The 14,200-nt window shown below is 43.3% G+C and overlaps 1 protein-coding gene across 5 annotated transcripts in view; it reads right to left on the bottom strand.

Annotated features, from left to right (window-relative positions):
- LOC113056100 (actin-binding LIM protein 2-like) overlaps positions 1–14,200 on the bottom strand; it is a 72,426-nt gene that overhangs the window by 14,718 nt on the left and 43,508 nt on the right. For 3 of the 5 annotated variants that reach the window (XM_026222592.1, XM_026222591.1, XM_026222593.1), the window contains exons 8-14: positions 13,694–13,752; positions 12,997–13,074; positions 12,719–12,862; positions 12,327–12,359; positions 11,610–11,727; positions 9,754–9,987; positions 7,059–7,160 (exon numbers count right to left, since the gene is read on the bottom strand). In XM_026222592.1, coding sequence (XP_026078377.1) covers positions 7,059–7,160; positions 9,754–9,987; positions 11,610–11,727; positions 12,327–12,359; positions 12,719–12,862; positions 12,997–13,074; positions 13,694–13,752 — 768 coding nt within the window. The remainder of the gene's footprint in view (positions 1–7,058; positions 7,161–9,753; positions 9,988–11,609; positions 11,728–12,326; positions 12,360–12,718; positions 12,863–12,996; positions 13,075–13,693; positions 13,753–14,200) is intronic. The other 2 variants (XM_026222594.1, XM_026222595.1) reach the window with 1 other exon arrangement.

Here is a 14,200-nt window from a genome sequence, read left to right as displayed (position 1 = left end):
TGCTGTTCCGGAGGCCGAGGCGGTGGCCGAGGCCGTTCCCGATGCGATGCCCGCTACTGTTCCGGAGGCCGAGGCGGTGCCCGCTGCTGTTCCGGAGGCCGAGGCGGTGGCCGAGGCCGTTCCCGATGCGGTTCCCGTTGCTGTTCCGGAGGCCGGGGCGGTGGCCGAGGTCGTTCCCGATGCGGTGCCCGCTGCTGCTCCGGAGGCCGAGGCTGTTCCCGAGGCGGTGCCCGATGCAGTTCCCGAGGCGGTGCCCGATGCAGTTCCCGAGGCGGTGCCCGATGCAGTTCCCGAGGCGGTGCCCGATGCTGTTCCCGAGGCGGTGCTCGATGCAGTTCTCGAGGCGGTGCTCGATGCAGTTCCCGAGGTGGTGCCCGATGCTGTTCCCGAGGCGGTGCCCGATGCTGTTCCCGAGGCGGTGCCCGATGCTGTTCCCGAGGCGGTGCCCGATGCAGTTCCCGAGGCGGTGCCCGATGCAGTTCCCGAGGCGGTGCCCGATGCTGTTCCCGAGGCGGTGCCCGATGCTGTTCCCGAGGCGGTGCCCGATGCAGTTCCCGAGGCGGTGCCCGATGCAGTTCCCGAGGCGGTGCCCGATGCTGTTCCCGAGGCGGTGCCCGATGCTGTTCCCGAGGCGGTGCCCGATGCTGTTCCCGAGGCGGTGCCCGATGCAGTTCCCGAGGCGGTGCCCGATGCTGTTCCCGAGGCGGTGCCCGATGCTGTTCCCGAGGCGGTGCCCGATGCAGTTCCCGAGGCGGTGCCCGATGCAGTTCCCGAGGCGGTGCCCGATGCAGTTCCCGAGGCGGTTCCCGAGGCGGTGCCCGATGCGGTTCCCGAGGCGGTGCCCGATGCAGTTCCCGAGGCGGTGCCCGATGCAGTTCCCGAGGCGGTGCCCGATGCAGTTCCCGAGGCGGTGCCCGATGCAGTTCCCGAGGCGGTGCCCGATGCTGTTCCCGAGGCGGTGCCCGATGCTGTTCCCGAGGCGGTGCCCGATGCTGTTCCCGAGGCGGTGCCCGATGCTGTTCCCGAGGCGGTGCCCGATGTTGTTCCCGAGGCGGTGCCCGATGCAGCTCCCGAGGCGGTGCCCGATGCTGTTCCCGAGGCGGTGCCCGATGCTGTTCCCGAGGCGGTGCCCGATGCTGTTCCCGAGGCGGTGCCCGATGCTGTTCCCGAGGCGGTGCCCGATGCAGTTCCCGAGGCGGTGCCCGATGCTGTTCCCGAGGCGGTGCCCGATGCAGTTCCCGAGGCGGTGCTCGATGCGGTTCCCGAGGCGGTGCCCGATGCTGTTCCCGAGGCGGTGCCCGATGCTGTTCCCGAGGCGGTGCCCGATGCTGTTCCCGAGGCGGTGCCCGATGCTGTTCCCGAGGCGGTGCCCGATGCTGTTCCCGAGGCGGTGCCCGATGCTGTTCCCGAGGCGGTGACCACAAGGCCGTGGTGGTCGTCCGCTCCACCCTGGGGGACTCGGGCGGTGACCACGAGGACGTGGTGGTCGTCCGCTCCGCCCTGGGGGACTCTGGCGGTGACCACGAGGACGTGGTGGTCGTCCGCTCCGCCCTGGGGGACTCTGGCGGTGACCACGAGGACGTGGTGGTCGTCCGCTCCGCCCTGGGGGACTCTGGCGGTGACCACGAGGACGTGGTGGTCGTCCGCTCCGCTCTGGGGGACTCTGGCGGTGACCATGAGGACGTGGTGGTCTTCTGCTCCGCCCTGGTGGACTCCGGCCTCGACCACAAAGACGTGGTGGTCTTCCGCTCCGCCCTGGAGGGCTTTGACTTTGACCACAAGGCCGTGGTGGTCTTCCGCTCCGCCCTGGAGGGCTCTGGCCTTGACCACACGGCTGTGGTGGTCATCTGCTCCGTCCTGGTGGACGCCTCAACATGTCCTTCATGGACTTATGTTTTGTGTTTTTTGAGTTCTGTTTCTGTCTGTTCCTTTTAGTTTAGTCTGGCCCTCCTTCCCTCCCCCTGAGCCTCCACCTGTCCGCCTCCCTCCTGGACTCCTTGTTTTGTGTTGCACCTTTCCATTTCTCCTGGTTGCTCCTGTCCCTGTTTTCTGTCCCTCCGTCCCTCCCCCTGGTCCGCCGCCGTTCCACCTCCCTCCTGCCTCTTTTTCTGTTGGGGTTTTCCTGGGTTTAGGTGGAGCATCTGGTAGCTGCTCCGTAGGGGAGGGGGTAATGTCACGCTGCCAGTCTTTGTTTTCCTGGGTGTTCCCTAGTGAGCTCACTTCCCCTTAGGCACTTCACCATAGGCACTTTATTCCGCTAGTCTGGTTGTGTCTTCACAGTAATTGCACTCCAATTAGAATCGCACAGGTGTTGACAATACTCTGTCATTAGTTTCCCTATATAGAGCTGTCTTTCTCTGTTGTCATCATGGAGTCCTTACCCTATGTGTCTCATGCTCTCGTTCCCCAAGACTTCCTCTACCTTCTTGTTCTTCCGAGTTCCCCGTTTCATCCGGTTCCCTCTTTTGGTTTTTGTTTGTCTCTCATGACTGTTTATTTTGTATTTACCCTTCTGTTTAAATAAAACCCTTACCTGCATTTGGATCCAACCCTCTCTTTGTGTTTCTCCTAACCCTACCGTGACATAGACTTTATGACAGCATGGAAAATTCTGCTAAATGTCTCACAATGGGTTCTGCACACTGTAGAGAGAGATTACAGAATTCAGTTTGGTTCTTGTCCACCTCACTTCAAAGGGGTCATTCCTACATTAATAGGCCCCAAACAGGTTCTGGTATTGGAAAAGGAAGTAGACACTCTTGAAGAAGGAGACCACAGAACATGTTCTACAGCTGTTACTTCATCGTTTCAAAGAATGATTGAGAGTTGCGTCCAATCATAGATCTGCATCTTTTTCAAACGGTTGTGGTTAAAGATGCTCACTATGAAACAGATTGTGTCTCAGATCAGATCAGAGGAACAGGACATTGACAAGGATGCTTACTACCATGTATCAGTTCCTCAACACAGGAGGTTCCTAAGGTTTGCTCCAGTATCGGGTTCCTCCATTCTGTCACTCTCACCCTGCACTTTCACCAAGTGTGTGGATGCTGCCCTGGGTCCGTTGCGACTCTAGGGCATACACATACTGAATTACATCAACGATTGGTTGATATTAGCTCAGTAGCAGATGGAGGCTCGGCATCGAGAATTCGTCCTCGCCTATATGAAAGAGCTGGGGTTACGGCTCAACACCAAGACAACTGTGCTTTTTCCACTACAGAGTACCACTTATAATGGTGTGGAATTCGACAACGATGCAGGCACAGTTGTCTCTTGCTTGTATCGAAGTGATTCTCACAGCCGTGAGGGGAGTGAGAGAAGACCAGTCACACACTGTCACCATTTCAGAGACTATTGGGTCTGATGGCAGCTTCATCCAACATCATACCTTTTGGCCTGCTGTACATGAGACCATTGCAGTAAAGGCTCAGTCCCAAGGGGTTTTCCCAGAGGGGGGACCCCCTTCGCAAGATCAAGGTCACGCAGCGATGCTTACATGCCTCAGACATATGGAAGAAACTTTGGTTCCTGTCTCAAGTTTGAAATAAGGGGCTCCTTGTCATTGCGTAAGGCTAACAACAGATGCCTCCCTCAGGGGCTGGTGAGCGGTCATGAGTTTTTGGAAAGGTCATCATCTCATGTGGCACATAAACTGCTTGGAGATTCTTGCCGTGTTTTGAGCTCTAAAACACTGTCTTCCAGACCTAAGGGGTTTGCACAGACAACACATCGGTGGTCTCCTACATCAACTGACAGGGGGGTCAGGGAAAGCTCCTCTTAATCAGAGCAGTCTACATCTCTGGGCACCTCCATCAGGCAGAAGAGATCATGTCGAGAGGGGCTTGAGGCCTGGGGAATGGAGGCTCCATCTGGAAACAGTGGAGTTCCTATGAAGGGGGTTCGGCCAGGTGGAAGTGGTATATTTGCGTCGCAGGAAACAACACACTGTCCGCTCTGGTTCTCCCTCACACATCCAGTTCCACTTGGGCTGGACACCATGGTGGATACATGGCAGAGAGTACGCCGGGATGAGGTCCATCTTCTGTCAGTAGCCCCATTCTGGCTGACCCGAGTATGGTTCTTAGACCTTGTGTCCCTCATTGATGGCTCTCCATTGGAGATTTAGATTACAGCGAGACGCTGCGTCTTTCTGCAATACTCCCTGTGTCCCTGCAGGTGCTCGTTTCTGCAGAAGCGAACATGTGTGTTTGCCGGATGTGCATTTATACTTCCTGGTTAATAGCTTCACCCCGCTCATGATGTCTCACTTCTTTATTGGACAAATTTCATACATGCTTCAGTATGTGGTCTCGCTGGGGTGTTCCCCAAAGCGTTTCGACACAGCGTCTTATTCTCTTCTGGGAACCATGGTTACATACATAACCTGTAGATGTTGTACGTAATAAAAATAGGGCTTTGCTCACAATAATAACTTATAAATGTACTAAAATGATGCAAATCATGTAAAGATACACAACAATAACTGTAATCTTAAAGAGCCACACAGATGGGAAATCAAAAATTACCTGTATTACAGTGTATGATGTAGCTGTCCATCAGTGTAAACAATGTGCAAAGTAATTAAACCAAAAGGTACACAATTTATAAAGTTATTGGCTTCTAAAGTAAGGAGTCGACTCTGAATCGCTGAAACGAGTCGTTATAGATTTCAAATCTTTTGCCCATCTCTATGAGCGTCACTAGAACACTTTGCATAATAATCTCCGCCTACCGTCTTGGGAGAAACTGAACTCTGACCTGCCCCCCCACACACACAGACGCTCTGGTTAGTGTGATAGCATCATGTCGAGGAGACAGTGTGTTTTTAATTGTAAAGGCAAGTTTGTTTTATTTTCACTGCCAAAGAATGAAGATCAGAAGAACCAATGGCTAAAATTCATTTTTACCACAATACCAGAGCAGTACAACAAATCCCTTTTGTTGTGTTCCAATAGAGGTCTTCACAGTGCACCCGAGACCCGTCGACCCCGGACCCGACCCGGGACCCGTACGGGTTCGGGTCTATATTTTAAATCATCAGCCGGGTCCGTGCCTGGTCCGAATCTACTACCTCGGGTCCCGGGTCTGTTTAACATTGTGTGTAATACCAGTGCGATCGCCGATTGGAGTCATCGGACTCGAAGAACACCCGGCCGTGATCAAAGACTGCTTGTGTTTTTTGTAACTTGCAACTTGTAAAATTAGGAAAAAAAAGGTTATCTCTCTCCCTCTCTCTCTCGCAGACTCAGAGTTAATACACAAGTGCACGCATGGTATTAATGCTTGCAGACTTGACACACTCATATTTAATATATTTCAAATCAGCAACACAATCTGAGGTGAACTGTCACATGAATGTTTTCTATTACGCTCAAATTGCATTAAAGCATTTTAGGTTGATACAGTTAGCACGCATGTGCAGTCTCAAGCGCATTTCATGTTTCTATGCAACCAGTGAGGGACACTTCGACTGCCAAACCGCGTTTTACATTTTCTCCCATTTTTATAATATTATAAATGAACCGTTTAATCTTAAAGTTTTAGTGGTTCAGATTCAGACTCGATGCAGAGGAGAGAGCACAGACAGAGATCAGATGATAGTAAATAAATAACGTCAGCGGCCATGGCATTAACTCGATTCAGAATGTACATGTGCACAGTTGCATTTGTCATCCGTCACCGTGACATCAAGTGGACTTTTGAAGCTGAAATAATGAGTGGATTCAGCTTGGACTTGGAATAAAGAGAGGAATAACAAGAATAACTTTCTTGTCGGAGGATTGTAATGCATCACAGGCAGTCAGGTACAAGGAAGAGAGACTACGGCTCTTTAAATTAGGTAAGACAAAAAGCTGTATTCTTCGCAACAGGTTTATTGACTTGTAATAGCAATTTAAGGTGGAATATGTGAACGTTGGGTCCAGCCGGGTCTGTATCTTCCCGGCGAGTTCGGGTCTAGATTTCAAATAAAATACGGGTCCGGGTAGACATTTCTCGGATCTACACGGGTCCGGGTCCAGCTTTTGAAATATTAGACGGGTCCGGGACGGTTCGGTGTAGTACATTACGGGTCTCTGTCGGGTTCTGGCACGAATTTTTGGACCCGTGAAGACCTCTAGTGTTCACAACATTTCACTGATAACTGCTTTTCTAATCTCGGTGAGTACAAGGCGGGATTTTCAAAGCGTTTGGCCATAAAAGAGGGTTCATTACCAACTTTATTTAGACCAACAAGCATCTCCGAATCACAACGCGAAGTATGATTATGAAGTTATGTGTTTGTTTTCTCCTGAGCGTCTTATCAGTATGTGTGCTGTCTGCAGCCTTTGTCTGCGATTATCTTCATTTAGAAACACGTCATTAAAATGAAGTGTAACAAGTGCTGCTAACAGATATTCTGTGATAAAGTAATCCATATGAAAATAACGTGATGTCCAATCTTTCACGTCTCCCTTCATTATATCTAATGTGACCATGCCCCTGCGCTGAACGCGCTATTCAGATTCAAACTGAAGCGCGCGGTTTGAATACACCCACACGTAAGAAAAAGCAGCGAGACTTTTCAAGTTTTTTATTTTACTGTTTGCTTCGCGATGAGAAGAATAAGACATAATTCACCCCAAAAAGATGATAACGCATTGTTTACCATGAAGTTGTGTGCGGAACAACCAATCAAATCTATGTGTTTTGATTGGTTGTTTATTTTTATTTAATTTATTAATTCAAAAAACTATGTCAGTTGACCAATCAGAACACAGTATGCTACCGAAAGGTGGGGTTTAAGGAAACTGAATCTTTTGAACAGCTTCGCGCGAACCGTTTGGGGAACTTAGAATTTTCATCTTACTGGCTCTTTAAGAGAAAGATCACAGAAATTTTGAAGGCAGAATATGAATATGAATTATTCAATCTGCCAGATTTTTCATAAAATATAGGCAAATATGTGTTCAAAAAGAGGATTTGACATTGTACAGAAGTGAGGATTAAAGGGAAGAAGAGAAAAAAACTGCTGATTTATCACGGAGAGTTTAAGAACAAGGGTTTTTAACACCTACCTGGAATATGGAAATGTCGTGGTGCTGCCACGTATGTTGAGGAAGGAGATTTTCCATCAGAGTAGGTGGAGAGACTGGGGGTACTCCGACCACTTTCACTACCTTGGTGGGGGTGAAGGTCATGGCAGACACAAAAATAAAAAGTCAAGAGAAGAAAAGAAAAGAAAAGTTGACAGGGTTTTCAGAATTATTCAACACTGAGTCTTCATTGAGGCTAATTCCTCACAATACAGCCAGCTCTAATTTAATAAAATTTTATCATTTTAATTGAGCAGACAAGTCAATACAAATCAGACAGAAATTACTGTCATTGGCAGGCTGAATTGTGACGTTTTAATAATATTCTGGGAACATATTAAGTATTTATAATCACAATTTTTTCTATCAAACTGAGAGTAAAAGAGAGAGAGCATATCTTATTAAACTACAAACTAAAATGTTTTATTTAAAAAAAAAGTTATTTGCCAAATGTTGTAAGCAAAAAATGTATACACAATTCTCTCTATCTCCGTAGTATTTTCTTTCTCTCTTTCACACGCACTTGCAACTGTTCTTCAGGAACATGCACACACCATTTAACATACAAAGTGCTGTTAGTAAAAATTCACCCTTTATCAGGGGAAAATCTTCCACACATCTGGAGCTGGGGGAGCAGGAAATTGTCATAAAATACACCAAACATACACAAATCAGCACTGGAGCACACTGTGGCGTATGAAGGTCTCAATGCCCCCATTACTCATTAAAATAAGATTTTTATGGATTGCAACACCCTTCTCATATCCACTGGGAGTAATACATCATTTTATCAGTAACACATATTCTGTGAATGATTTCCATCTTTATTTTATATATCATTAGTAGAAACCAAACTCAGAGGGCGATACAACAAGATCAAGGCAGCTACAGTCATTGAGGTTTTGCATTTGTAAGGAAGAGACGATTTTCCTCATGTGTGACTACTTTACCAATAAGAAGTAAATTAGACAGGTAAAGTGAATCATAAACGGCACACTCCAAACACAACCTCAGTGTACTTTCATGCAACCTTAAAGGGCTGGCCTGGAACTGCACAAGGCCTAGATTTATGCCACTGCACCTGGTAAACTGATCCAAAATAACAGTTCATAAATTTACCCCTTTAATCTTCTCCTGCAAACTTTATTCCTGCTCTCTCTACTTCCCGCAAAATTAACACAAACATAAAGACAGTCACTTTGAATATCAGATGAATTGGGGGAAATGTCACCTAAACAGATGAAACACAACATCAACTACAGTACAACAAATAAATGCATACTGATGCTTGCCACCAATGTTCACATTTGTCTTTGTGCATTAAGTTACTGTTTCAGGTCAAATATGAATGTACACGTTTACCATGCAAAACAATTGAACATACAAACTCTTATTTAGACACAATGGGTCTCATTCATGAAACACAAGCAGAACGAATTTTTGTGTAAATCACGTGTAAAGTGGTTTTGGCGTAAATTTTCGGATTCATTAAAACATTCGTATATTCCAAATGTTAGTTGGTACGAAAGAAATATACACCTGCTCCCAGCCACGCGTAAATAGTCCGTTTAACGTCTGAACGTTTTGCTCATTAATACGGCTGCATTTTAATTCACCTTAATCGGGTACATATTTACACAGCATTTTGAAAAAAATATTATATATATTAATTACATACGGTTTTTCTTTTAACTTTTATTATGAGAGCCAGTAATAGGATCTGTAATATGCTGCCAAACTTCCTTTTTTAGGACCGGATACGCCACTAGTACGCTTGAAAATAAAATGTGGCGTTTTGAATGAACTTCTGATAATAAAACTTAAATTTCTGCAGCTGAGAAATGTTTCTTTTTCAGTCGCTTTTGAGAAGACATGTTGAAATCCTTTGTTTGGTGTCATAATATGATGCTCATATGTAGTTGTCAGTCGGATATAATAAGCGGGATTTATGGTAATTGAGAGTGAGCGTGCACGCGCATCCCATTTACGACTGATTGGAATTCATTAACACACACATTTCACTATCACTTCTGACGTTTACGAAGTTTTTGTGAATCAGGAGAAGAGTTTTTGGAAAGTTCTCTTTACGCGCAAATCACTCAGATATTGACTCGTATATTTACGAATGTTTCATGAATGAGACCCAATACCAGCAAGCATAAAAAACTGATTGGTCCAAGGACTGAACCTTGCAGTACACCTATAATTTCACATTACTGTAATACACTGATGACACAATGAAATAGAGACTGGTTTTTAGGGTTTACCATAAAAAGGCAAATTGATGTGCAGGGCTGTCCTAGGCCTACTTTCAGACTTTGCTTCCTGTTTGAATCCTGTCTCAATTCCTGTTCAGGAAAGGTGGATGAAGGATAGGGTAGTAATTTCATGTCTGCAATTCACTAGTCCTTCATTTTGAATGCAAACCCTTTTGGAGCACTAAGAGTTTTGGAGCTTGATCCATGGTTCAAGTGTGTTTAAATGTAATTCCAACAGCAGGAACATCATGCACTTTATGACATTAGTCTTAAGTTATTAAAACAGCAATTTCAATACTGAACTCATTAATTCATATTGTCAAGGGAAAATTAATATTGTATCCATGACCATAAGTTCACACACATGCAGCATGTGGTGATTTGTACTGGGCAAAATCCTGCAGGCAGAACTGTGGTACCTCTGAAGTAAGGGATGTAGGTGTGCTGTTGGAGCAAAGCCAGAGTAGTGGGGTTGAGGGGCAGGGCCATGCCACCGCTCCCTGCCTGTGGTGTGTTTCTACCACTGCCGCTGTACAAAGGTAGTGGGGAGGAGCCTCTGGCACTACCATGGACACTACTCCTCCCCGAAGTTGGAACAGCCAACAAATTGGCATTTTCTGGATGAATGGTGTATTTGGCACTTAGATATTGATCTGAGCAAGAGACCCAGCCGGTCAGGGAAAAATGGCAGTTATATGAGACCAGCAAATACACTTAAAAACCAAATGATTCTTGAATTATTTTCTACATTAAATTCTGCATCAAATAAGTTTCTTGTGGTTTAAATTCATGTCATTTTAGAATGGAATCTTGTTCCATATTTTGAATCGTCATGCTGCCTACTGTCTTCACAACCTGAATTGAACCTCTTAAAGGGTTCATGAATGGAGGAATCAAAATTCCCTTGATATTTTGATATAAGGTCATGAGGTCATTGTACTATAAAAACATCCTGTAAGTTTCAGAACCCAAAACTTCCTTGTTACTCTAAAAACAGCTTATATTAAATAACGACAGGTTTTGGAATGTACCACTTTATGACATAATAGTGTGACTAAGCACCGCCGCAAAAGAAAAAGATCAACGCCTGCTTCTACAGCACTGCTTATTTAGTGCCGCCCACCAATCTGCACATGTAGTGTAAATAACAAGAGAGGCAGAAGATAGAAAATCAAACGATAAAGATGGCTCCAAAGACAACAAGACAATGTACATTACCAAGTTGTGGAAAAACATAGTCTTTGTAGTGCCTTCCTTCTGATCCCAACATTAGGAAAGAGTGATTGAACTTTATTTTTAATAAAGTTACAGATCTGAAAGACTAAAACTAAAAGATGATGCTTTTCCAAATATATTGGGTCTGACAGTAATGTCACGCCACACAAGTGTGAGTAACATGTTTTTATACCATGATAACTATTTCTTTGTCTGTTATTACAGATCGTTTGATATGTACAAAATATTTAAGTGTTTTTAATCTAAATCACAGCAGCGTTTATCCATGAGGGATGTAGGCTGTCAATTTCAATCATAGCTTTGGGTGTTACTTCCAATTCTACAATCCCCCACGCCTATTCAAATAGAGCTTTCCGATGAGGGAGTCAAAACAGGACAGAAAATAGCCTGTAACTTCTAAATTATAATGTTTTCTGATGTAAAATGTTGTATATCATTATAAGTCGACCTCAGAGAACAGTACAAAATAAACAAAAAAAGGCAGTTCATGAGCCCTTTAAGTGGGTAATTTGAAATGCTGTACAAAAGCTGATTTTAATACAACAATGCTGGCAACAGTTTTGCTGCTTAATGCTTTTGTTAATACTTTTTTTCAGCCATTCATTCAGTCATGGTGGTGCTCCTCAATATTTCTTATGATAAATTCTATGGTAGTGTATAAAAATACATAGTGCAGAAATTTGGGCTGAAAATTAACTAATGTACCTTTTTATGTTGATTCTTTCTAGCAATAATTAAATTAGTGACATAATATATCAGATAATAATATATAATAATTAAATAAACATAATGTTTAATTAATATAAATAATAATATATATAGAAATCTACAAATAAAATGGGGAACATAAGCAATTTATCATAAACTAGCCAACAATACTTGCTGTACCACAGTGCAGAGTGTAAAGAGCTTGTGCAGTACAGAAGCTAGAGCAAAAAAATGAAAAATGCCAAAAAAGTGACAGGAAAGAAGAAAAATAGTTTTAACCATAAGTTGCTTATAGGAAGTGCTTGGTGTCATGATGTATGTGGAGGGATACCTGGTCTGCTGTAGGTCTGAGGCGAGCGGGAAGGCGTATAGCGGCCATAACCCCCTACAGAGCTGTTGGAGCTGGGGCTGGAGGGCCTCCTCTGCCGGGGAGACTTTTCCCCATCTCCCTAGAAACAAACAAACGGTATTTCAGTATGAAACTGAAAGCGTCAGACAATTAACAATGTTCATCGGTAATCACTACGGCACTCTGACACACAGCAGGAGACTATAAAGCTGAAAAAAAACACAGATGTGACCAGTTTACAATAATCAGTCCTAACTAGTAGTAAGTTGATCATTGAGTGATTACAAAATTCACTCAGAGTTTCCAAAATGAAGATGGTGAAAAACACACAATAACTTTTCTACTTCACAAACAGCTGTTCACAATATATGAGGATACACAAGGTCTCATTCACTAATCATGCACATATCTGTGTGTAAAATATGTGTGAAAGATTTGCATTCAGGAATTGTGATTCATCAAGTTCAGTAAATGTATTCTAATGTTTATTAATGGCAAATTATTTATTAATTCAAAAAATAGTTATTATTAACTAAGTGATCCTACATTAATTCCCTGTGTATTTCAGAGCATCACATTATTAATCTGGCACAGATTCTGCATACAAAAAAGAAGTTAACAATTTCTATGCCATGATTAGAGAATGAGACCCAGTGAAACAATAACAAGTCCTGTTTCTTCTTGTCAGCTCTACTATACCTCAGTTGGAGTAGGTGTGAGTTGCTGCGGTGACTGTAGATAAAGAAAGCAAATGAGTTAAGATGGACTTGAATGCAATGATAGACATGTTCATGAAATTCGTGATTTCTTCCTAACTAAGTTGCATGGCTGAAACTACTGTAACACATCAATGAATTAATGAAATTATGATTTTTGGCCAAGCTATTTTGCATGATGTTGGCTGATCAGTACAGATGATAACATTTCATGATAACAAAATGGCATTAGCTGTCATATGAGTAATTATGCAATCCTTTTGCTTTTAACTCACCTATAAAAACCAAAAAACTATCAAATATGAGAAACAGCAAATAGAGGACATGTATTTGTTATTCCCTCATGTAAGCATGTATGAAGGTGTGTGTTTGTACCTCTCCAAAAGTCCTATCCTCCACAGGGTAGCTGACATAGGGAGAGTATGAGAGCATGTCAGGTCTGTCAATGTTGTAGATCGCTTTGATTTTAGGAAGAGCAGCCAGGTCCTTGTAGTCCAGAAGTTCATCACCCAGCTTTGCCTTAAGAAAGAGCGACATTATGGCTTTATATAACTCCCTCTACACATACAGTTATTCTTAGGCTTGTGTGTTGCTGCCCACTGGTGGTGATCTTGAAGAAATGAAAAGTAATAATCATTTTCAAATGCACTTACATAGATAACTCTGCTAGGAGAGCCAGATGCACTAGAGGCAGGAGCAGAGGTGATGCTCTCAGAAGAGGTTCTCCTCACCTTCAAACAAAAAACAATAATGGTCTGCCATTTTTAAAATCAACAAACAACAAGCAACCATAAAAAACCATTGAGAATCTTATTACAATAACATGAAAGATTTATTTGTATTTTAATTTATAATTAATGTATTGACAATGTCTTCTTTATAGCAACATGGATCTGCTGATAGCAGTGTTTATTTGCAGACGCTGTCTACATTGTTTTAGTGCCCTATTTACTTAAGAAATTTTGTAAATCCGATAACAACAATATATTAATGGGACTGTACAGCATCAGTCCACTTCTGTGATCCAGGCACCATAATTAGCACTTTAAAAGCCAAAAGTGCACAACAACATGCATCTGAACACTTGCCCAATTACAACATTTTTCTCCATTACTTCTTGAATAACATCTGCCACGACCAACTATTCAATCATTTTTTGAGCAAAATGTATTTAGAATTCAGTCAATCCATTTTTCTGTGGGAAAAAGTAGTGCATTTTTTGAATATATGTGCAATATATAATTAGCTTAATTTACAAAAAAAAAGAATAATTTTTCAGAGCATTTAGTTCCTGGTCATATTGGATCGCAGTAGTCTTCAGTTACAGTTTTACAGTTTGCTTAGTTTTACCTTACTCTTCTCCTCATTACGTGCTGCCTGTCTGCAAGGAGGATGCCAAATGGAAGAACCTTTGAAACAGAAAGCCACAAATAACTCACAAGTCCTTGTTAAAAAATACAGTGGCCCTAAGAAGTATTTGACACTTAAGACACTCAAAATGGCTCAAAGTCATTCTGCTAGAATTAAGTTTTTTTCTTAACCATTTTTTGCTATTATTTTTGACTAGCTGGTTTCATTATTAGTAGATTTCATCAATTATAAATACTGCATGTCACATTTGACAAACCTTTTTTCAAAAAGTATGTTTTTTTGTATCGTCTTTGAAATCAGGTTACACAGGTATCACAAAGACATACACTGCTGTTAAAAAGCTTAGTCAGTGTGATTCATTTAAAAAAAAATGTAATACTTTTATTTTGAAAGGATGCTATATACTGTTTAAATATTTTATAACATTATAAATGTCATAACTATTACAGTTGGTGTTATCCTGAACTTTCTCTTCCAGTATCACAT

This window comes from Carassius auratus, chromosome 37, assembly GCF_003368295.1.
Source record: "Carassius auratus strain Wakin chromosome 37, ASM336829v1, whole genome shotgun sequence".
NCBI lineage: Eukaryota > Metazoa > Chordata > Actinopteri > Cypriniformes > Cyprinidae > Carassius > Carassius auratus.
The sequence above is the reverse complement of the archived record's forward strand: the minus strand, read 5'-3'. Positions and strand labels throughout refer to the sequence as shown.